At 44.6% G+C, this 24,345-nt stretch overlaps 1 protein-coding gene across 1 annotated transcript in view; it reads right to left on the bottom strand.

Moving 5' to 3' along the window:
- LOC131259749 (phosphatase Herzog) overlaps positions 1–24,345 on the bottom strand; it is a 43,947-nt gene that overhangs the window by 4,575 nt on the left and 15,027 nt on the right. Inside the window, exons 3-5 of the mRNA XM_058261325.1 lie at positions 804–1,042; positions 345–526; positions 83–236 (exon numbers count right to left, since the gene is read on the bottom strand). Of these exons, the coding sequence (XP_058117308.1) occupies positions 83–236; positions 345–526; positions 804–1,042 (575 nt within the window). The remainder of the gene's footprint in view (positions 1–82; positions 237–344; positions 527–803; positions 1,043–24,345) is intronic.

Genomic DNA, 24,345 nt, shown 5'->3' with positions numbered 1-24,345 from the left:
GATCGAACCGTGACTTAGGGGATTGAAATTATTAAAAGTGGCCAAATAATGGCTTCTTTCTTCCTTCCTCCAGGATACTTACTGCATTATCCGGGTGAAATATGTAACTAGCAGGTGAGTTGTCAACTATAACAATCTTCTGTAAATCTCTCCCTAGCTTATTTAGATCCTTCACATAGTTGCCCATGTGAAAGACGCACGATTCTCTAAATAACCGCGCCCGGAACACGTTCCACCTGCAAGGAAAGGAAAGCAAGAACAAGGAGATAGTTTAAACGTGCTTCTTCACGGAAGTCATAGCGATAAGCACTAATTTTTCCCCCCCTAGCGGAAGGGTTACTTACTGATCTAGCAGATCGGCCACCGGATCGGCGTACTTGGCCAGCGAGGCCGTGAACAGCACGCACTCGTACAGCTCGCCCATCTTCTTCAAGAACTCGTCGACGTGCGGTCGCTTCAGGACGTACACCTGATGTACGGTACCGTCGATTTCCACTGGCACTATGAAATCCGCGTTTGGAATTGGCTGTAAAGAAATAGCGAACCTCTATTTAGTAAATCAACAATTAAAAAAATATTATAAAGTTCTTTCCTGCCCAGTCTGAAAACTGTTCTGTGACTCTATATGATTCTTCAAAGAAGGATATGCCATAACCTACGTCTGGGGAGCGATCTCCATGTGGTTGTGATAGGCAGGAAAAATTTATCCTTGAGCTTACACGTGACATCATAATTACGGTTTGGGTAACCAAACAAAAAAGCGTACATTAGATTCCTTGAAACAAATGATAAACCTTACTCACCTTAAAACTGCTATGAACTAGGGTTTCATCTAAGTCTATCACCATGCACTTCTTGTACATATCGGAAGGTCGGACCTGTGGCAGCAGGTACCTTGGCTGGCCCTGGATCGGGGGTGGCGTGATGGAACCATCGATCGGCGTCCCGCTTTGATTGCTTTTCGTCCGTCCATTCCGCCAGCAGCAGAAGAGCGTCTCGAAGAAACCACGATTCGGCGGTTTTAACCTATCAACATTGTTGACTGCGGGGGAAAGCGAAACGGGAACACATGGAACGAGACGGAAAAGAACGGAAATGGCGTATTAGTATTCCGGTGATTGCTTCGTGGTTGCTCGCGGACACGTCGAGTGGCGCATTCTCGGTTCAATCTACATACGAAGGCGGAGGGTTAAACGCGCGCGAAAGATTGTCTCGGCCGGAACCGACGGTAACCACAGTCACCACACACCGAAATATAAAGGGGAAACCCATAATTTCCTCACCAATCTGCAGATTAAACATAGAAAAAGCTGCCCCCGATTGAAGCTTGCTTCCAGAGTTAGGGAGGGTAGAACGTGCCATTCGTGGCGGATTTGTTGCGAAATTCGAAACGATGACCGGGCATCATCATCTCTCGCATTGGACTAAGAGATCACTGGATGCTGCGAAAAACAAACAAGATTCCTCTTCCAGGGTGTTGACTTTGGCCGGAGTTGTGATGAATGCTGCATGACTAGTTGAATCGAAAGAAAAGCGCATCATGATGGGAATGCCACCAGTGCGAAAGGAAGCGTCATCTCTTCTTCAGACGATATGGCACGCATGGGGGTAGATATGGATACAATTATTTTTCTTTTGCAATCAAGTGAGACACAAGCCTTCACCCTCGCAGCCTGATCGATACAGGAGGACCAAAAGGCGCCGGTCTCGATGTTTCTACACATCAGAGGCTCTCCTCTTGATTCCTTCACCATACAAGACAAATTTTCAATCCACTCCAATGAAGCCGCTAATGAGCGAAAGATATTGAGATTTCCAAGTACACCAATTCACTCAAAACATGCATCATGGAGTGAACTAGAACATCTGCCTCCGATCTAGGTGCCGTTCATGATGTTTAGAACCATATTCTTTATATAATGTTTCCACTTGCCGATTAAAGCAAACCTTCACGGCAAACGAATTCCACAAACCGAAAGAAAATTCCAGGCGAACGATAGATGGCTTCCCATTTCGTTTCAAGATTGCGAAAATTTATAATTCACCTTCTTTCGAAGCAGGCATTTTTCTTTTCTTACTTTTCACAAATCACCTCGCAAGATAAAACGTTCCCTGTGTCCTGCCACCTTGCGCGTCGGTAGGGATTCGCAGTAAAGGGTCCTTTTCTCATTACCACTGAGATGGAAGATGTAGGAGTAGCAGTTCATTAGAGAGACGACCTAGATTTACATGCAATTTTTCAATACCATGGGAATAAGGCAATACTTCGCTCGCTCCGCCGGGGCGTTTGGTCGTGGGGAAAGCAATGCAAGAAGAAGATTAACTGGTTCGATTTCCAGGAGCTGAGAAAAGGAAGCCAAAAACGAATCCAAAATCCTTGGGTTACGGTGTCCTTTCGGAAGACATATTTGGAGGAATTCTCTACGCTTAGGGTAAAAGCAAAACACAAAGCTTATAATTGTAGGAAAAAATCTCTTCCACAACCTGTTGCGCGGTGCTTTTTCCTGACATTTTTGAGGATATACCCGCCGATTTGTTGCAATGATTGACATGGGTTCGACTTACGGGTTTAATGTGTACCTTTCTTTATTTTTTAAATTTCGTATTTAAAAAAAGGGATTTTTTTTAGCTTTAATTTAAATTAATCTTTTGTATTAATTAATACCAGTTTTTCATTAACCAACGATCGATTTTATGGATGGTTGGTTAGGCTGTGTGTTTAATTTGTTTCGGGACGCGAGTTAATTTGAATACCAAAGTAAGTTTGTCTGTCATGGCATTAATTACATATTTCCATCCGTCTTCTGCAAGCCAAAATTGGAACACAATTTAACGGATGTCCTTTTTTTTTCTTTAGGACACTTGGCATACTTTCATGGTAAAATGTTACACAACTCAAAAACAGGATAAAATTCGCACCAACACATCGCCATCGTTCAGTGACCTTTCCGGTTCGCTCGGTACCTTTGGCAATTCGCCCTAATTTCGCTCATTTCTCATGCTCGCCAACTTGCCAGCGGACACATTCTGTCGGCAGGGAAAGACAAAATCTTCTTGGAACTTTGCCATCAACAGGCAAACTGACTCTCACACATACACACAGAGTGTTCCAGGATTTTCAGTCCCTCTCGCGCAACGCGAATCCTTCATGCATGCTGCCAACAACACAAGCCGTCGCCGAAACTGCATCAACCAAGAAAATAAACAGCTTTTCCTCAGCGGAACCCTTTACAGAGAGTGTGGAAACTGTTACAAGAATGATAGAATGGGGAAAGAAAACAATAGCAAAAACCCTCCGCTTTCCGCGCGACGAGTGATGCAGATGAAAACATGTTCGCACATTTTCCGAGCATTCGCCCGGCCGTTTGGAACGCATACATCCTACTTAAGCCGCCGCTTATCCTGGAGCTGCTTCGCAGAAGCGCTTGGCGGTGATTGTTTTTTCCAGAAGCGATTTCAAAGTTCATGTAACGTTTTTGCGGGGTTTTCGCAAAACAATAAGTATAAAACAAAAGTTTCGCTTCCGTTCACCACCAGCAGCCCCAATGTGGTAAAATGGCACAGTTTTGCACTTCCATTTCCACATCGTTCCGCCCCTGCTCTTGCCGTACAGATTCTGGTCCCGGGGTCAAAGTTCGACGGAACGATGCGTGCGTTGGATTTGTAAGGAGGAAAACATCCATGGAAACCGTAATCCTCATTTTCACGATCGGTTGGAAAATCCATCCGGCGGCAAGGACGGTGGCTGCGGGTGTTTGTCGTTGGCAAGACTTACAGTTGCAAAACTGCCACGCCGGAACGGAGCGTCAATTTGTGTTTGCTCTAATTCGATAACGAGCGCATAAAGTTGGTCCCCTTAATTAACGGGGAAGTGAGTGCTGACTTTGCCAATCGATACGTTGGCCGCGTACCAAAATTAAATCGGATACTTTGAGATCGGTGCTTGAGATGGTAGACGGAGGAGCCAGTCCTTTACTGTCGTTTATCCTTGCATGTAACGTAGTGGAGTGGTCTGTGCGGACATCAACATTAATAATTTAAGGGCTATTCTGTCTTTTTTAACGTCTTAAGTTAAAAAAGGAGCGATGGCACACACACAATCCCACCCCGGCTCCAACTGAGTGAGTTATTCAAGTACGTTAAAGAGTCCACAAACATAACCTCGGTACACGACCACTGTACCCGTCCGAAAGACTGGCGCGACATCAAGCTGTTAGCACCGCCGGACATCCGCGAGCGAAACCCGGCCGGGTCACTAAACCGACCGTCACAACGGAAGCGGATGTTGAAACGGGGCAAATTAAAAGATCACAATGCAGTGGTCCCCACCCATGAGCCATTCAGACTTGGAGCAGTTTGTCTGGAGGTTCCCCAACTTTCAGTACACGAGGTGGCGTTTGTACTGTTCGGAAGAGTTTTGCCATCGCTTCCTGCTGCCATCAAGCACTAGCTGTCCATTTTTCTATTTTCTAGCTCTTCCACATTCTCCTTTGACAGCCCGCCCGCCATGTTCCGTCCGTGGTAAACATAAACGACGCACAGCAAACCAACGGCTTTATGAGTTTGCAGGTCCAAAGGATGTCTTCCCCGCGGGACGCCACCCCCATCCGCTTAAGTCGACATTTATGAAGAAGAATCTTCACTGTGTACCCGACGCTGAACATCATGAAAGATGGTTTATAATGGAACTGGTTTGTACTGGCTCTCCACCGAGCAGATATGGCGTGATAGAAACGAAGTTATGTTTTGTTGTTCGAGGTGTGCAGGAATTTCTCATTAGTTTCCTTGGTCCTGCAACCATTTGCTGGGGTCGTTAAGAGGATCTTCCAACGGCGGGCAACCTCCTAGCTCTCCTAGAGTCCATTAATTTTCGACATTAAATTCCATAACCACAACATGTGGCTGCGTCGTACAGAAAACTGTGCCACCAGCCTGTGACCTTACGCAAGTGGCGCTCCGTGGCGCCCGTTGGCTGGCCTTGCGGGACTTGATGCAACGACACCACGTGAGACAACACCAACACGTCACCGGATCGTACGGGAACTAATGGGAACCATTAATTATTCCGGCGAACCGCTAAAAATCCCCCGCACCACAACAGATCGGAACGGGTGTCCGTTGAAACACTGCCGATCGAGGGGACGCTCCAGAGTGGACCGTGCTCTGTGGAACAGTTTCCGGAGTATTATTTTTAGCCCAGCCCGTGCCGGTCACTGGTGCTGGTCAACAAAGCGATAACCATCGCACGCAGCCGGAGAGCTGTCCAGGATCGGTGGATTGATGACTTTCCATTTCGTCAACGAACACCTGACCAGACCCCGGCCGTCTGGCTCTTTTGTTGACGTCGGAACCCTGTGCGGAATGTGCATGTCTGTGTCGCTGTGCACTTAGCAAATTGATGACGAAAGCCACATCAACAAACCGCCGCAACCCCTGTGACGTTTGTACTTCTTTTCCTCTTCATCTACGAGCGACACTGTTTTTTATTACTTATTCGAGGAAGCTTTTCAACGAATCAGAACGTTTGTTTTTGGTAAGGGTAGATACGAAAAAAGGAATTGTAAGTGGGGATTAATGTTTTTATTGGTCAACGCCAATCCTTTTTGTACCAGGCTTCGTAGCCTAGAGCGTATACTTGTTGACACCCAAGAAGCTCGTACTGGGTTCAAACCCCGTATTTTCATTTCTGGACCAAATACTCCTTACGCAGCACTATGGAGCGAAAAGAGCAAATTGCCGGGATAAAATTCAGAATCAAATGTTTTGCAATTTTTTCATTGTAATATCGTGTAATACTATTATATTACACGAAATTATGATGTTTCGGGACAATCCCGCCAGGTGGCGCTGCAAAAACCTCATATTTTTGGAATTTTCTATGGGTGCATTATTTTTTAATTTTTTTTTTATACTAACTTAAAGATTTTTTAAAGTTTGATATAAAACAAACTAAATTTACTACAAACTTCCATTCAAAATATTGTCATCTGGAATATAATTGATATTCAAAGCATCTAACGCGGACATAACGTCTCCTAACGAAGAGCTACTATCTGAATATTCTGAACTTGTACCATCATCTTCTTGGGTTTGAATTGGCAAGGGACTGTTACTATTTGAGGAGCTGTAATCTACGAAGAATGTTTTTACTGCGTCTGGGTATGGAATTTGTTTTTTATTTTTCAACGATTTAGCCAGAGATATTGTTGAAATGTATGGATCGGATGAGTGTAATGCTCTCATAAAAATGTCTTTAATATTGAATTCTCGTGACATTTTACGGGCGTGTTCTCTTCTATCCCTTCTGTATATTTTATTTCTACCTTCTGCTGCTTCCTCTCCTAAGGATCCCAATGGAGCTGGGGCATTTACAATGATTTCACCTACATGCGCAAGAACTTTATGGACAGTGGAAGGCATTTTGTACCAATTGTAATGATGTATGTAAAACTTGTATGTATCTTTGCAATATAGACTAATAGTTTTTGGATTTAAAGGCTGTGAACAGTTGATGGCTATTAAAATATTTCGAAACCTTTCTATGAGTTCTGTTTCTATTTGCAAAATATCGCTCAATTTTTCTATGTTTGAAAAAGCCCGACGACAAACATTTCCCGTCGTACTATTTCCACCCATTTGCCTTGGTTCATCTACTTTTACACCAAATTCCTTGTACATCTTTTCCAATACAATTTTTTTTCGATCATTGTACATGCTTTTAAAATTTTTAGTAACCTTCCATTTTTTAAATTCAATTCTGTACGAAATGTGAAGCAAGCATTCGAAAAATCTGATCCAACAGTGCAGTGGAGATATTCCATAAGATAAATTCTCAGGAGTTGGAATAAATCCATTTTCTAAGTGCTCTACACTGTTCATTTCGGTTGGTTTTGCACCACATATACAACATGTTTGCATAGATAGAGTGTCGGTTAAATATGCCAAAATTTTTCCATCAATTAAACTCATGTAAAATGAATAGTTTACCGTCACATTACTTGTTTCATTTAGCTGAATTGTATAAGGAACTAACCTGGTTATTTGGCTTTTGATTTCGTCTACTTTTTGTAAAACTTTTTCTTTTGACTCTTTCGCAAACTCGATCACAATTGGCTTGCAAAACCTAACACTTTGAGGCATCAAGTTTATCCAGATGATATCTGAATCGTCACTGATGAACGAAAGACGGATAGGCGTTAATGCCGATACTAATAAATCACTGTCTGATGCAGTATTTTCTCCGGAACCATGAAGCGGTTGATTGTAAATGCTGTGTCCACTAGATCCGTCAATGCCCCACGAGCACAATAATACGACGCTTAGTGAATCACACAAAGAAGATGAAAGGTGTCGCAAGATTTCTGCCTTTTGTATTTCAATTATTCTACACGCAGTGTGATTAACCAACTCTTGTAGATTAACTTCAGCTTTTGTTTCACTAATAGAAATAAAATCTTCACTTGGTGCGCAGGTTTTTTTAAGTTTGTTGATTTGGTAATATGACGGAAAAACTTTTTTTGATACTTTATGCAAATCATTATACTGGGATTTTGAGAAACTATTGTCTATAAAACATGCCAACGCTTCTTCGGCAGATACTAAAACATCACTTTTGGTTGTCATTGGCATAACACTTGAAGGATTTTTCAAAAACATGTCTATCATACTCATCAGCCTTAACTGCTTTTCTTTAAAAGCTAACAACCTCACTGAGTATAATTCCTTTTCGAGATTGCCGTTGATATCTGTCTCTTTGGCCACACTTCGACGTTTATTCCTCACGCAGAGATCATTAAACTCTTTTTTTGGCCGTCCACGACTTTTGTTTTCCGTATAGGCACTAATGTCAAATGGTTTGTTCAACCAGATTTTCGAATCCTTTTGAAAATTCTTCGAGTTTCTAGCACATTTCTTCAATCTAGCCTTGAAACTTTTTTCCAGTATCATCAACTTATTAGTCACTTTCAATTTATCACACGGTTTGATGCTTACTTTACTTTCAATGAACTGTAAAGCATACCCAATGTTTTCCTTGCAAGAAGCATTGTTTTTCAAAACGTTTATGATATCATTGATTATAAAGGAACCCATCGTGAAATTATTAAATCAATCTCAGATAGATTATTTACTTGAAAACTAAAAAAACGTTGTTCGTTCTCCAAGGAGCTTTCTGACAATTGGTGTTTATGCTGTTCAAGGTAAAGCTTGAATGATGTTTTTATAAACGAACGTATGTTATATATGTATCTTTTCAAATGCATACCGCTATGGTATGCCGTTCGAAGGTCAAAATTTTAACATCTACCTTAGCTGTTACTGTATGGTTAGGGTATATTGTTTTCAAAAGCAAATATTATCAAATATTTGTGTTCACTTCTATGAGTTATCCACCCACAATTAGCGGCGTTTTACCATTAGGGTAGAAAAAGAGTGACAGGTATATCTACCCAAAATTCACGGCTTTTACAGGTAAGGGTACAAACAGAACAAAGTGTTAGTGTAGGGTACATTTATTATTATTTATTATTTTAGTGTAGGGTACATTATTCCGAGGAATTTTGGGTATAAAAAAATGGGTTTGTGAGCTGTAGAACAAGTAAAAGCGACCTGATACATTCAAAGCAAACCAAACCAAGTTTCATTCTTTGCCAGTGACTTGGCTTGTCTTTCCTCTTTTATGTGATGTTCAATCACTACCCTGCTTCACATTTTTCATTGAATGAGAATTTCAAATTTGAATGCATTGAATGAGAATTCATATTTCTTACCACACATGATGCTGCATATGGCATGATGGAGGCGCCTAGTAGCTGATAAACTATAAGCTTCACATCTAAAGTACAGAATAACGTAAAGATGCGCGCGTATGCGCAAAAAAAACTATCATTTATTGTTACAAAACATTCTAGGCTATAAGTGGGTATGCATCATATTACAATCTTTCGCAATCCTTAGCGATGGCATAAGGTTAAAAACAGAAAATTGAAAAATTTTCCGGGAGTTTTGCGAAACAATGCTTAATATTTTGTGACATTCAATTTCAATTAGCTTAAACTGTCAATAATTTTAAAGCTTGATAATAAACCTTTCCAAAACTGTGCTTGGAATCCGATTCCGACCATTATTATAGGAGTTACAGACCTTCAAAGTTGATGGATTTTTTTCAATTTTTCACGCAATATTTTCACAAATCTTGACTTTGAGAGGCTGTTTCTCAGAACCTGGAAGAGCAGAGGCTCTAGTTTTTGGGTCATTTCTTAGTTTCATCTTGTAGTTTAAGAAAACATGTCTCTTTTTTCTGAAATCCAAAAATGAATTTTTGATTTTTATCCCGGCTTCGCTCCATCGTGCGCAGGTGTGCTCTAAAAATTCCTGCAGAAGTAGAGTGTTCCTTGAACTTTGAAAGTTTAAGCAGCAAAAAAGCCTTTCTCGACGGTGGGGGGACTTTCCCTAGACAAAAATGGCGTCTATTATGGGGTTATCACCACCATCCTTTTCTCTTCGGAAGCTAATTGATTCGTTCGAATATGCAAGTTAGTACCAAATTATTTTAATGTCACACCCACACCCGCCGGACTGACATTCAAGCTACCCCTTCCGACTCCTCACTCCCTACCCCGATTATACACTCCGCCTAATCGGGTGATAACGAGAAAACCATTTACCAACGTCTTATCATCGCCTCGCTCTTTTGTTTTCATTTTCCACCGGTGGGGCGACGGGAGGACGAGGACGACACGGCGCTAACGATACACACGCCCCCCAAGGACACACTTTTCCGACGACGTGTATTGTTTTCCACCACGGCGCCAAAAAAAAAACCGACACCGCCACTCAATTAATTATCATCGAATTAGTTAGTGTCTGGCCCATTTTTCTTGCGCATGTGTGTTTGTGTGTGTGCACCGTTGTGTGGCGATCAGTAACGGAAACTGTTGCTCTTCGGCTTGCGACGAACACGTCCACACACCGGCACACCAGCACGTGGAGACACTTTTCTCGCCACACCGGAAATCAATGATGCAAGGAAGCGCCTTTTTTGTAACGTTTTCTTTCTCCGTTTTTTTTTTCAAGCAGCACACAGGGGCTTACATTCAGCCGCAGCACAGGTTGATGGTAAAATAAGCCAACAGCTTTTCTGTTGGAAATTGTTTATTCGTCTGTAAGGCTTTTCCTCGGTGTTGTTGTAAAGGAAGAAGCAGATGAGGAACCTCTTTCGGCTTCGTTGTAGCAAGAGGTGCTGGGTTTCACTTTGCTCTTTTCATTGGTTTTCAACAAAGTTTCCTCGATTTTCCATCCCCCACCACGTGTAGGCAGCATGTCTCCGTTGCGCGAGGATAATAACCAAGGCACTGCACGTGAAGCGCGTTTGGAATAATTTATGAAAATTTTATTCATTAGCGGTACTTTTTCCCGAAGGCACCGCCACCCACCGAAGGATTGCGGCGCTTCGACACGGCTACTGAATGGATAAACAAATTGTGTGTGCGTGTGTTTGTATACAGCGTCGCACTGAAATCGCTTTTCAGGATTTATCCCGCCGGCACCGTCGAAAACCGTCCCTCTTCTTTGCAGCCTCATTGAGCTTTTCCTTTTGGAATCCGTTCGTGCACCAAATGTCGCGTGGAAATGTATGGCTCAATTCACGGAAACGTTACGCTCGCTCAACGTTGCAGTATAACTTACTAACAGCTACAAAGGCTTGTTTGGTCCTTGCAGGTGTGCTACTGAACGGGAAAATCTCTTTTTGGTGACGTCACCGCCAACATCCACCCTCTTTAGAATTCGACAGATTTCGCTCAGAGAAGAAAAGTTTCTTACGAGACAGAGAAGAAAAGTGCGGTTAGAAGAACGATATTTTTAACAAGCATACGCAAGGGACTGAAAACAAGGAAGTCCTTGTGAGTGTTCTAGGAAATAAATGATTCACGCAAGATTGCTCAAAAGTGTGGCATAAAAAATACTTCTCAGTTATCAAACAGTACGAAAAAATATACCTAAGCGGAATCACTCGTCAGTCATTAGAATATTTCGAGGAAAAGGAAAATATCTAGCCTTGGGTGGCATCAACTACACATCATATACCGGGCTTAAATAATTTTATATTTTACATTAAGGGGAAAGTTCGTCTTCTAACAAAGTGCAGGAAGTACACTAAAAGCACTGGGCGGCTGCAAGTGCAACGTTGCTGAAAGTTTAATCTGCAAAAGCATATTTTTACCTAGCTAGCAGGAGAACATACCACAACGTTGCACCAGGTCTCAGTTTTAGACATAATTCACAGGCAGATGCAGTTTGGCAGTAATGGGATACTACGCATCCTGTTGGTTGCTTTACAACACTTCCGTTGTAACGGACCCAACGAGCTGACGCGTGCCTCTGAGACAACAACCACTACGTCGTTTCGATGATGTTAATACTCTCCCGGCCGGATCCAGCTGAAAGATGATGATGCTACGGGTGAGGATGAAATATTAAACCACCTCTTTCGCTCCACCGATCACCGTCTCTACCGAGGTTGGCAGCAAGCTGCTGTCCACGTGTCTTGCTGGCAACGCAACATCCGGGCCATCGGTGTAAAGTTGGGCCCTTACCTTGAACTTCATCGCCGGGCTTGGGGCCGCAAGTAAGTTCTACACCTGCTCAACCACCACATGCGTGATGCATTAACCCAATGTGATAATTATTGAGCAAATTTATACATATACCTTGCAAGTTACAAAAAGTAAAATCGAGCAAAGAGATGATGTTTTTGGATCGGTTTAAAACACAGAAAGTTGTCTCGTTCCGAATAACAGCAGCTTCCAGCTGTCATCAGTCGTTTAAACAATGTACGCCTAATCGTTCGAACAAGCATTGAACGAACGACCGTGTTAAGGGCGAGAGACAAACGACAGTTTCTGTGAAAAACAATCATGGTTAGATCGAAGAGGAGACCAAGCAGGCGACGAGAAGATGTTGTGAAATGGGAGATTAAGTATCAACATCACAGCAATGATAATCGTCGTAGTAGTCAAGGAGTAACGAGTGCTCTGACTTTTTGTTTCTGTCTAAGGACTTTTCAATTGATACTTGTCGATGTTGACATTTCATGAGCATGAACCTAGTAAGAAAATAGAACACCCGACACCAGTTCATAAAACAAGAGTGTTTTATTTGAATTTTGTCAATACTTTGCTACTTAACTGCTACTGTAAATAACCCAACATATAATCTGTATGAAACAAGAAATTTAACGACAACTAAGTTCTAAACCACGACGGATTGAAAACGGTTCGGGGAGAAGAGACGAGAGATATAAAACCACAGCAGCCAGTCAGGCCTTGTAATCAACGGGAAAACTTCGAAATTAATATCCTCGAGAAATAAGCCCCACAAATTTCCTTGTACACACACACACACCACCAGCCCCTCACGCCATTAGCCATCATTCGGTAATGGCAGCCCAACGAAAGCGACATTAAGCCGCTGTCAGCTATAAATGACGCTTTCCAGTGTCTCTCTCCGCACCTTTCCGGGTGAGAGGAAAGTTTAATAAAATTGTGATCAATATCGAATCACTTCAACACTCCCGCCTCACTTTCACAGCAGCCGCCTTGTGTCCTTGCACTCACTACCATCCTCCCATGCCACCATGCTCTCACTACCGCTTATCGTTCCTCGCTGTACCCGAAAAAGGCTCATCTCGCTGCTTGAAGCACTCGAGCGTGAAGGATGTTGGACCAGCCTGAACCTCCTCGGTTGCGGGATGAAGTTCTTGGTGATTTGTTTAGGCCGCTCCTTTGCCTTTGCCATTCCACTCAGCACCCCTAACCCCCACCCTAGCCTAGTGCCCGTGCAAGCAGTTCTCCCAACTGAACTGTGAACGATGTTGATGTTTACCCAACCATGAAGAGGCACTGCTGTAAAGCAAGCAAGCAGCAGTATCGATTGTCTACCGTCGACGGGCTTCGGGCTTTCGGTTTGGCATATACGAAGGCGCACGGCAGAAAAAGCTCGTCGGACGGACGACCGAACCCAGAGGCTCGGGAAAAAAAGAGCTATGGTTTCACATCACACACAATGGCGCGAAATGAATCCTTGTCCGTCTCTGTCCGTCTGCTCATCTTTCGTTCCCATCGCTTTTCTCATCAAACCCCGCTTAACACACAGACACACCGAGCGGTGGAGCATTTCATCAATTTGTCGATCTATTTATAATCCAAACGTGTCCTTTTTCCTTTCGACTAGCCGAGTTGAATCCCCGATGGCTAGCTCCTTTCCCGAGCTCCAGCAGTGGGGACGGTAGGAAAATCTGCAAATCTACACACCTCAGACTAAGGAAGGGGGGGAAAGGTCCGTTTTCCCAGGGAATGTAACAACCATCGGCGCAGAGGGCAGAGATCTGGTTGATTAAGTGTGTTATCCATTCACCATGCAGTGGTTTTGTCACGACGAATCGTTCGATCTTGTGCAGAAAAATCCTATCACTGGATTTTATAGTTATTTTGAAAGGAGAAAATCAAAAGGACTCATCATCTCAAAATGCACCGCACTACCGCCAGTTTTCGGACATCTCTAAAAATAATTTCCCCCACCAAAAGCAGTGAACCAAGAAAAACAGATACATCTCATCGGACCCAAAGATCCATTCGAAACAACAAACCTAGAGGCCAAAGTCCCCGGCCCGAGTCAAGATCGACCAGTCGACTCCAACGCAACTACCAAAAACCCATCAGAACAAACACACACACACACACCCACGCTCGCGCACACACACAGTGATGCTGGCCAGCACCCGCCGCAAGGTATAAAAATATCTATCCTGAGAAGAAGGCAAAAAAAAGTCTGGCACCAGCGCATCTGTTAGATTTAAATTTATTATGCTGGCCGGTGTTAGTCGAAATGGAGCATAAAGTATGTGCTCGACGAGCCGCCGTGGGCTCGTGCCCCTGGCTTTGGTGGTGGAAAACAGTGAGGGAAAACAAAGGACAACCCCCTCCGCACCAGGCGTTCAAAACATCGATGAACGTGTCAGCGGAAACGATGCTCAATGATTTTACACACCTTTGTGATCAAGTGCCTCCTATTTATCTCTCTATCTCTCTCTCGCTCGCATACACACAGTACAGAGAGAAGGCGAGAAGATGAAAGGAGCATCAAGGCGCTTCTGTGCCATTAATTGGATTAATTTCCTCTCTGTTTGCTATGGTTGGAAAATTGCGTCAACGATGATACGGTTATTGGATTTAATCAAAGGACACATCACAGACAGGGTTGGGAAGAGTACGTTCCTGCTGAGGGTATTTAATTTTAGACACGCGTGTCATGCGTGGTCCTTGCACGGATTTCACGCCCAGTCCAGTCATCCGGTGGATTGCGGATTAAGGAAATAATGTGGTGGGTTACCAAAAAAACAATCTCGTACATTTTACATTTGGCACGTAGTCCAACGCATGAAAAACTAAACAAGGCTTGTCCCACAGGGCACCCGGCATTTGAATGGGGCATGTATTAAAAATACCCTTTTTATCGACACATCAAAGGCAGGTGGAGAATCAAATTACCCAGAGCTTTTACTTCGACATTCAGGAGACGTTCCGGATTGGTTGTTGTGGAACTTCGTAACCGGAGGAGGAAGCATTTACACCTCAATTAGCATTACGAATCAATAACGAACAACAATCTCTGGATTCAGAGAGGAGAAATGGTTGTTTATACTGGTGGAAAATCGGTAGAAAATATTTTGTAAAATATCAATTTATATCACACAAAATGGTTTCTCTTTTTCTCATAACAAAAAACCAACCCGCGAACACATCAACGGCAGTTTGAAATTGACAGCCTCTGGTTTGTACAGAATACCTGGCAGGGCTTCGCATACTTGCTGCTTCCCCTTCCAAAAATGCGATGAACATCTCGATAATAAGCATTCCTATACCACATGTGCCCCCCTCCCTTCCCAGCAAGACCGCGAAGCAAAGCATTATTCATCTCAGAATGCATTCTTTCCATTGGCCCGCCGGCAGCATGGCAGCACATGTACATATCCACATGCCTCTGATGGCATCCCTGAGCATCGGAACTGAACTTGAACCGATCCAAGAGCACCCTTTCTCTCTAACCTTCGAGCTAGCAGGACCGGCGCGAAGACATGCCAAAATTTACTGCCTCCCAAGTAAGTCCGAACGTTGGCCCCGGCACCGAACGAGTGTCCCGCTGCTGGAGGTCTGTATGGTTCGTTTAGGACCGCCGGAATTACATCTCCCATTCCCGCATTCACGCAACCGAAGCTGTGGATCCCGAAGTTCCGTCTTTCACGGACGTTGCCGCCGCCTTTCTGTTTTGTCGAGAAGAGTTTTCTAAAATTAGACTTAGTTTTGTTTCCTTTGTTTTCCCCGGACTCGGTCGATTAGGACGGTGTCTGGCAGCGTCTCGGGCTAGCGTCCCCTCGCCAGAGGCCACCGAGGACTCGCGGGAGGGTGAGCAACAAGGGCAAGCCGGTTTCGTATTCCCCATCTCAGACACTCGCCAGAAGTCAGGTTCCGCCACCGGATTTATCTCGATGACGTCTCCCCAACAAGCGCTTGTGTTCCACCCATTAGCGGAACGAGAAAGGCCGGATTAATGACGATAGGGTGAGATTCGGGGAGCCATGTGTGCCGGTAGACATGAGACTGTGCTCGTTTTCTATGCTACACAGAAGCACAGGTGTATTTGTAAACTTCATGCGATCCGGTATCGTTCCGCGTCGATCCGTGCCGTCAAGTCACATGATCTTCTTCGCCAACACCCGTTCAATGGTACGCGTCGGTAGTCACTAGACTCTAGCTGGGAAGAAGCTGACCAAACATATCTACTACATATCTCGCCAAACGCCACACGGTCGGTTTGCCATTGATGAACTCCTACCGGCAGTGCCGAGGGCAACGGACAAAGCGTTTGACGAGAGTCGGTAGCAGTTATCGAAGATCGGATGCAGATGTTCTTCGCGATCAACGATTGCGATTTCAAAGTCATCCGTGCTTCGAGGCCGACACTGTAAATCAATGCTAATAAACACCCGTCACGGATGGAAGCCCGTCGTGCGGGAACGCTCGCTGATTCATCTTCTACTGATTGGGAAATATTTGATCGACAACAGATTTACAATATGCTTATACCATTTACGCCATTGTGGTACCATTCCCGGCGAATTGGTTCACAAAGCTATCGAGCACCGAGGAGGACGAAAAAAAAGGGATTCAACAAACAATATACGGTGCCATGCGGCCACGGTAGTATTTCCATCGAAAGGGTACAGACGCGGCGTTGAAAATAGAACACCCGTCGGGTACCGGGTTCTTCTTCTGCAACCGGAACTGAAAATAGCACCGCAATTCAAATGGACGAGCGCGCCAAACTCGCTTCTCCCGCGTTGATTTGCACGTGAAAGCTGTTTTTGTTTTTTGTTTCCTCTAACCAGAACTCGGAGCATTCGAACGCAAACGCGCGATGGCGTTTCGTCTGTCAATGAAGTCAAGTGGACCACCAGTGCAGTGTTCGTGGCTATTTTCTGTCCGTGGAGCTGGGAGTAACCATCATCAGAATCAGATAAAAATATAATCATCAAAACTAGCCACTCGTACGAGAACATAACTCGGTACGGCAGGGAGGACGGTTTACAAGCGAGGTTGTACACGAGACGTGATGCCCGGCGGAAAGCGCGATCGTTAGACATGCAAGAGACCGATGTTGTACTAATAAAAATTGCCCATCAGGTCACATCGGAGGATATGAATATAGCCAGAAATAGCCAAATAAAACGAAAACGCTCTTCGAACAACGTTAATGATCTCCCAATTGGCTTGCCTCTTGTGAGACGTTACTTCTAGTATTACGTGTTTTTTTGCGCTGTCTAACAGTAGCGCTGGTGGACGCTAATGGAAGTTGAGTTTCAAAACCAGGCCCCCAGCAGCAGTTATACAATTTCGTGCTACACACACACGAGAGGTTTCGTTCGACTAGTCGTTCAGTTAAGGGGGAAGCTGTCAAGTGGCCTTGCAAAGTAGCAAACGAGCAAAACAAACATTTGCACACGCACCATCATATCCGTTTAGGTTCAGGACTTCGGGCAGGTGAGCATCATCTCCAATATCTGCAGCGTTCTTTCTCTATGCATAATTGATTTGGGTGAATTATTCGAAGCTGCATAATTTATACGTAAACAGAACCTACCATTCTATCACACTTCGTCGGTTTAAGGTGTTCGATTTAATTTTCTTTGTACGTTGATAGCGTTTGCTGATGTAGACCGAGGGAAAGTGGCTTCAAAGTGGTCTGGAAACGGTGTTGCACGAAACATTAAATTTAATTCCACGTTTAAAGGGGCCTTTCTAGTCGATAAGCTAAAACCACACGCGCACCACCATTCGACGTTCTCCTACAGGACTTTCGCAATCAAAAACCTGCGAAACGCAGGTGTTTTGTCGCGAAGTAACAGTTTTACAACTCCCGCGGGCAGGTGGGCACACTTGTGGCCTTCTTCGACACGCAAATGTGTGGGGACCACAGTTGCTTCCATCATATCAAATGACCCCATTTTCCCCCGGCTCGCACATTGTGAACCAACAGGTCCATATCTACATATTGCGCTACAATACATCACTCCATCGCCCACCACCAACACAAGTCGTTTTGGCCGTTGCTTTTATCACACGAGGCGCCGTGTGCTAACCTTGAACAGAACTTGGTGTGACATTTTTTGCCATGAGCTGTGGAGGAGGTCTGATGGTTAGGTTTGCAAATGGTTCAAGAAAGCAGGCAAGTACTCGGGGTAGGTTAATCCGTTAGGATGCAACACGATGTATGGTATGGTTGTGTGTTTGCGAACGAAGGTCAATCGAACACGACCGTCACAACAGCGTCCAGGAATAACATGGACGACATTGTCGGTAAACGCGGCTAACTTCGTGACGAGGGTTGCCGGTTCGAGGTCTTTTACGTCTTATTTAAGGTTCTGGCCCGTTGGAGGCCGGAAGATACGAACAATCAGCGGATGGATGTTGGACTCGTTTGCCGGAACGTACTACGTAGGACCCGGGGAATTAATGTTGCACTCCATAAATCATGCTTTTCCGCCAAAAACTAGCTAGGCAACCTGGGCTTGGTTTGGCGAAATAGTGCAAATATGATATAGTGCCATGCCACGCGCAGACCAAACAAAGGCCTGCCCTGTCGCCAAACGGAGTGGTGATGGAGCAACCCTTCTTCCAGCGCACCGTTCGGCGGGAGACCATAATTCCTAGAAGGTCCCTTGGTCCTCGGATCGTTCACTCGTTCTGTGCCCGGTACTACTGTGAGCAGTAAATCAATTTTAATTATTACTAGCTAGAAATGAACCCTTCCCATCCGCTAGGGCAACCCTCACGGGTCACCCGCCTCTGTATTGTAGGCCTGGCATAAAATGTCAACCATAACCAACAAAATGGCTTCCGATCGGGTTCAGTCTGGTAGTTCACTTCACGGCGCAATTTTTTTGCCTTCCAAAGGTTACTGGGAATTTGCAAGGACCAATCACAAGGGCACCGCCATAGGCCCACCTCACGCGAAATTCCACCGGCCGGTGGACAGGTGGCAACATTTCTATCGTACTGGGACTAAATTTAGAATCCTCTGCAAAATCTCCCTTCCAATCTTCCGCACCGCCTGTGACACGAAGCCAGACCACACGTAATGCCGCTCGGGAGTGACGGAATACGGTCTGACAGCGGTTTGGCGCCCCTGGCATAAGTGTGTGTGTGTGTGTATAAGCGGACGAACGCTGCAGCGTGCGCCATTGTGTCGTCAAATGAGGATATTTTTGTTCCCATCCACTGAGTGATGGTCAGCAATGCTGCGGCAATCGTCGTCTAGCCTCTAATGTAGTCACACCATTAATCGGCGGGGTCACCATCGGATGGTTTCAGATTGTGCAGAACGAGGGGTCTCATGTGACAGTGGCCGTTGCACGCAAGGCATGACCCTATGCCAACGGGGGCCAGGCTAGCGGGGGATTGGAGTTTACGCAACCAAACATTCGTTTCCATGATACCTCGTGGGGAAATAGGTGCTTGATATTAAATAATCAACAACATAAATACGCGGATGGTTTGTTGAGCTTTTCGGCAAGAGCCAGGCACTTCCTTTTCCTTGTCCGTGCGTCGCTTTCCCGTGGAAAGATGTTCTTTTTTCCTACGAAAAATTTTCGAACGACACAAAAACCTTGAAACATTCTGTACGGAGCTTTTTATTTTCAGTGATCTAAATTCTTTTCACTGGAATTTGGAGAGCGGGGAGATATAACTGGATTTTATACCCCATACGCACGACAAAAAGGAGGAACTTCTACCATTAAAATGTTCACGTGTTGAACAGATGTATGTATGTCGTGTGTGGACATTAACAAAACATATAACCATTCCAAAATAACATACCGTTCGTCGATGGACCAACGAATCATCTCGTAATGAGGTATTTTCATATACAAAAGGTACATCTTAATACTTAATCCATCATGAGCGAGGCTAACGTAGTAAAATATATTATTTGTTAGCAACGGTATCCCATCGAGCTGCAGCAACACCAGCTGGGCCATTAGTCATACGCTATTCTTCTCTTCTACCGTTCCGTTACATCGCGAGTCTTTCGAAACATTTGGAGAGGTAATATTCGATGAAAAATTTCCCAATAAATGGAATAACAGGAAAAAAGGTCCCCCGGTTCCAACAGAAGTAGCATCACGTGGCGCTAGAGTATTACTCGGAAAAGTGATGTTATTGATCAAGTCGATGTGACAATTATGCCTTGTCGAAATCAGAAATCGAGCACCGAGCAGCGTAATCGTAATAGAATTCCGTTCGCTGTAATCATTAAAATCCAGGGAACCATGCCAATCAGGCTAATAAATATTGTTCTTCCCAGAAATTCGCTGTGCCATATCTTCACCCGAAGCCGTGGAAGATATGTCGAACGGTAAGTATCATCAAAGTCAAGCTGTTCCACGGCCTGCTGACAGAAAAGATTGAGTTACTGTAGATATTACATTTGCTTTCACATCCCTCATCGACAATGTCGAGGGAGGAATGCGTCCTTGAAGGCTCTCGAGTAAAATCAATCATGGACAACTTTCTTGTGCTTCAAAAAGCTACTGTATAATGTTTACATTATGGCGGAAAAACGATTTTTGCAACTGGAAATAGTTAGCACACAAAGTTACGTACCATGAACCGATGGATAAGGGAGTGGCTACAAGCGGGCAAGAGACATCCTCACGCGATTATTTCATGGTCAGTGAAATCCGTGCAGTAACTACACCGTAGGATGAAGGTTACCCAGAAGGTAAGTAATTAAGCCACCGTGTGGAGCACCCTTGCACCAATCGATAACGTTACACCATCGATCGGGAAGTTCTTATTATGAGGAAATTGTGCTACGAAAAAGTACAATCAAGCCATCTGGAAAGCATGCAAATTGTGCACACTCTATGGTTCCATGCCGTTGCTTGCCTGGGGTGCAGTGTAACCAGAACATCAACGCCACCTGCAACGACTGCCGACAGTAAGCTGACATTTGCCGTAAAACAACAACAGCACCAACACATCAACGGTTGCAACTACAAGAAGGTAACGCCACGACCCTGCTGTGCAATCGTTCCGTGACATTGAGAGTTGGGCACCGGAAGAGGTCAAACAAATGCAACTGCATCGCGTGCCATACCAGGGGATGCCGACCAGTTGGTATGGGCGACGCGGTGGTGGGGTTTCCTCCACATAGCAGGGATTAGTCTCTGTGGTGGTGCACAGGCAATATTGTTTCGCTTTGGTTTAAGTTTTAAGCGCTTCCCAAGAAGCCATGGAAAGTTCTCGGACCATTTTCTTGCGGTAACACTGGAAAAGTAATATCACCGAAGCGCATAAAGGGCAGCCTGGTATTGAAGTATATAAGTAATGTTTTTAGAAGCCTTGGGAAGCATTGCAGACGACTTCAACTGTTTCTTCTTGAAACTGCTTTCGAACAACTACTTCAAACACAATGACAGGATTAATCCTGTGGTCTCGTTTGTATTCCTTCAAGTTCATGCATGGACATATCCTTGTGGATTTCCTTAACGAACTAAAACGGACAAAGATATTATCTCCAGTATTCACTTGAACGTGGTTTTTATGTTTGTTAAAGTTTTATGTGGCTGAACACCACATTGAATTTGCTTTTTCCAATGCTTTCAATGCTTCAATTTAAGGATAATGCCAATATTATGAATATACAATGGGGGTCCGCGACAGCCGAGCGGTAGCGCCGGTTAGAAAATCGGCCCATGAGCGCCGAGGCTCAGCACCTCGACGGCAAGGGTTCGAATCCCAACCGAGACCGGACCCTCCCCTGTACGAGAGGACTGACTATCCACGTACAACAGGGAAACAAGTCTCGTAAGCCCTTAACGGGCAGGCATGACCAAGAGGTCGTTACGCCAAGAAGAAGAAGAAGAAGATGAATATACAAACCGCATTGATGCACTACTTCACAAACATAACATTTTTTCCCCAATCTTACATCTGCGACGAAGAAATCAATCTTGTTGAACGTGTTACCTGTAAATAATAAAGAAAGAATTATTAGCAAACATACAAATACTTGCTTTCAATATTAAGCATATTTAGAGGAATAAGGATTAAGGTGAAGGCCTCTTATAAGGTTGGTTATTTAGCTGTTTCCCGACATGAACCTAATTGTTTGTGGATGCAAAAAAAAATATTACCAATAACAACGCTACCAAACACGATTGTACTAATTTATGCATGAGTTCTGACAATCCAAACGAAGATAGGGAATACCGTTAGTCATTGCCAAACCCTTTCGCAAGGGCTTCGAACGTATTATTCAGGATGACTGGTTCTGAATTCAGGAGACTAAACCCAATGTCCGGATGCCCTTCTGTCTCCCGGGCGTCACCCTCACTCACCGCACCTAGTACGGAGGAGTCCGAGTAGGCAAATTTGAAATTATGATAACGAGCTTAAAGCTTCCCATAAATTGTATAAACATCTCTCTACATCCCCCCGCTTCTTGGTGCCTTGGTCCGCCTTTGGACCAGAGTTTACGGCGCTCGCAGTGCGCAGGGCACGAGGGCACGAAGAGAGTGATGATAAAGCCGAAGATAAATTCTGTTAGTCGCACGTAATTGGATTGGGGATAGATGATGGTTCTACAACTTCTGTCACAAAACAAACTCATGGAGAGGAATTGGTGGGTATGGTGTACGTACGTGCGTGTGTGTCTGTGTGTATGCACGCGTGTGTGATGGTTATGCAGGATCGGTTCAAGCCGAGGATTACTAGGTGACTTCTGACTTTGCATATGGCTCCCCATAACGAACTTATTCAATTGTGTTATCGATGGTCAAAGGTCAGTTATCCACCTCCCCGTTCGGCTCGTGTGTAGATGTCCCGATTAGCATGAGAGGATTTGCAGTGGCTTAACATAACGCTTACAACATGCTGGTTTGCCCGGGAAGAAATTCTTTGGCGCAACAGGTAGCCCCGCCTAATAACTGCACGATTCATACAAACTCGCCGTTACGCGAGCCGCAAACTGCAGACGAGCGCTTAAGCTACACTCAGTCGCTTCCACTCCTAACGAACTCTTGAAAAGGTATTGTTCTAATTCCTCTTTCATCGTGAGTTCCAGCATGCACCGCTGGTGCTCGAACTCACGTTTCACAAACTCCGTTGGTCTGGGGGAAATCGGTTTCCACACGGCCGGGAAAGTGCAGTTCTGGCATTGCAGCATGCAAGTTCGACAACCCGCGAAGCTGTTGTTCGAACCGTTTCCACTCATCATAATCATAAGCACAAGCACGCGCCATCTTGACTCGAGCACGGGGGCGGGGCGGCGAGCAGACAGACAGTTATTTCCGTGCCGGTGAAACAATCGAGTAAACATATTGGGTGAACCTCGCGGACGTCCGATGGGCAACGAAACAATGGCAAATAAATTGGAATCGTCATACGTGACGGTATGGGCGAAAACCGCGGACTATATATCCGAACCGATAGCAGGCTGCCGATGCAACCTCGACCTGGAGAGTCAGCGGAGCGCGTTTGCCTATTGAGACGTCACTGGCGAGGCAGAATGGATGGGCCAGGCCAATTTGTTGTTCTAGTACCAAATTGGAAGTCGTGAGTGGCACGCCGCAGCCCTCGAAATAGACAACCCATTTGTGTAATGCGCACACGTTCAACAAAAGCATTTGATTCGAGGACCAATTCGTATGGTGAACGCTTTTGACAGCTAATCGCACCCGTAGACTTCAGACACATAAACCTACATTTTTAAAGACTTTGACCTCCACGTACACGACAAAGGATTCCCCTGTTCTAGAGCATTCTAGGTTTTAGAGATTAAACCATCTCAAGGGAGTAAGTACTTAATCTGCCGATTTCCACTCACAGTACCGAGTCTAGTTTCACAATGAAGAGAACTTCTAACTTACCTAAAACAATACATTGTCGTTATTCTATGATTCATTTATCCCTCTACACCAGTCTAGATTAAAAGAACGATATGATGGTCTAATCATTCCAAATAGATTTAATAACCTACTAGTTAGGGTTTTATTTACAAAAAACCTATACAACTACTGCCCAGCTTGACAGCTGTATCGACTGCAACCGGGGCAAATGGGATTCGCCAGTTGATGTACGATAATTAATTGAGAGACCCGATGGAGCAAAGTGCGATTTCATTAGGCCACTTAGTGGAAGCTGGAACTACCGCTTAGCGTGGATGATGTCTTTCGTCCAGTTAACGTTTTGACCACCATCGTGCCGAAGGAGGTGAAACAGTTCGCAGCTCCAAATTGAAATGGGGGTGTGTTGAATTTATTTCCTCCGTGCCATTACCACGAAAATGAAATTATATGGACGTGCCTTTACGAACAATAACTTCTGAACCCCCGGCTCTCGATTGCGATTGAGAAAGCGATGAACTGCTTCGACCCCATTAAGCTGGAGGTAGGTTATAATGTATAGTTAAAGTCGAAGTTTTAAATTTTTGTTCAACTTTAACCTGGACAACAACGCTTGCGAAAAGAGCTGTTGTTTAAAGAGCTGAACATTACAACTCTTCGTTTTAAATTCGTCCAGCAACGCTTGCTCTCCCCACTCACACAACACGCATATCTGAAGGTGAACGTAAAAGGGCCACCGGAATTCGGGTTTGGCGAACTGCCGTTTGCGGGACAACTTGTCACCGACCTCAAGCGCAACATTCCTCAGCTGACTCTGTGTGCACAGGTGTATGTATGCCCGCGGGCGCGTGTGTGTGTGTGTGTGAGTTTGTGCATCCGCG

The sequence above is a fragment of the Anopheles coustani genome, chromosome 3, assembly GCF_943734705.1.
Source record: "Anopheles coustani chromosome 3, idAnoCousDA_361_x.2, whole genome shotgun sequence".
NCBI classification, from domain to species: Eukaryota; Metazoa; Arthropoda; class Insecta; order Diptera; family Culicidae; genus Anopheles; species Anopheles coustani.
The sequence above is the reverse complement of the archived record's forward strand: the minus strand, read 5'-3'. Positions and strand labels throughout refer to the sequence as shown.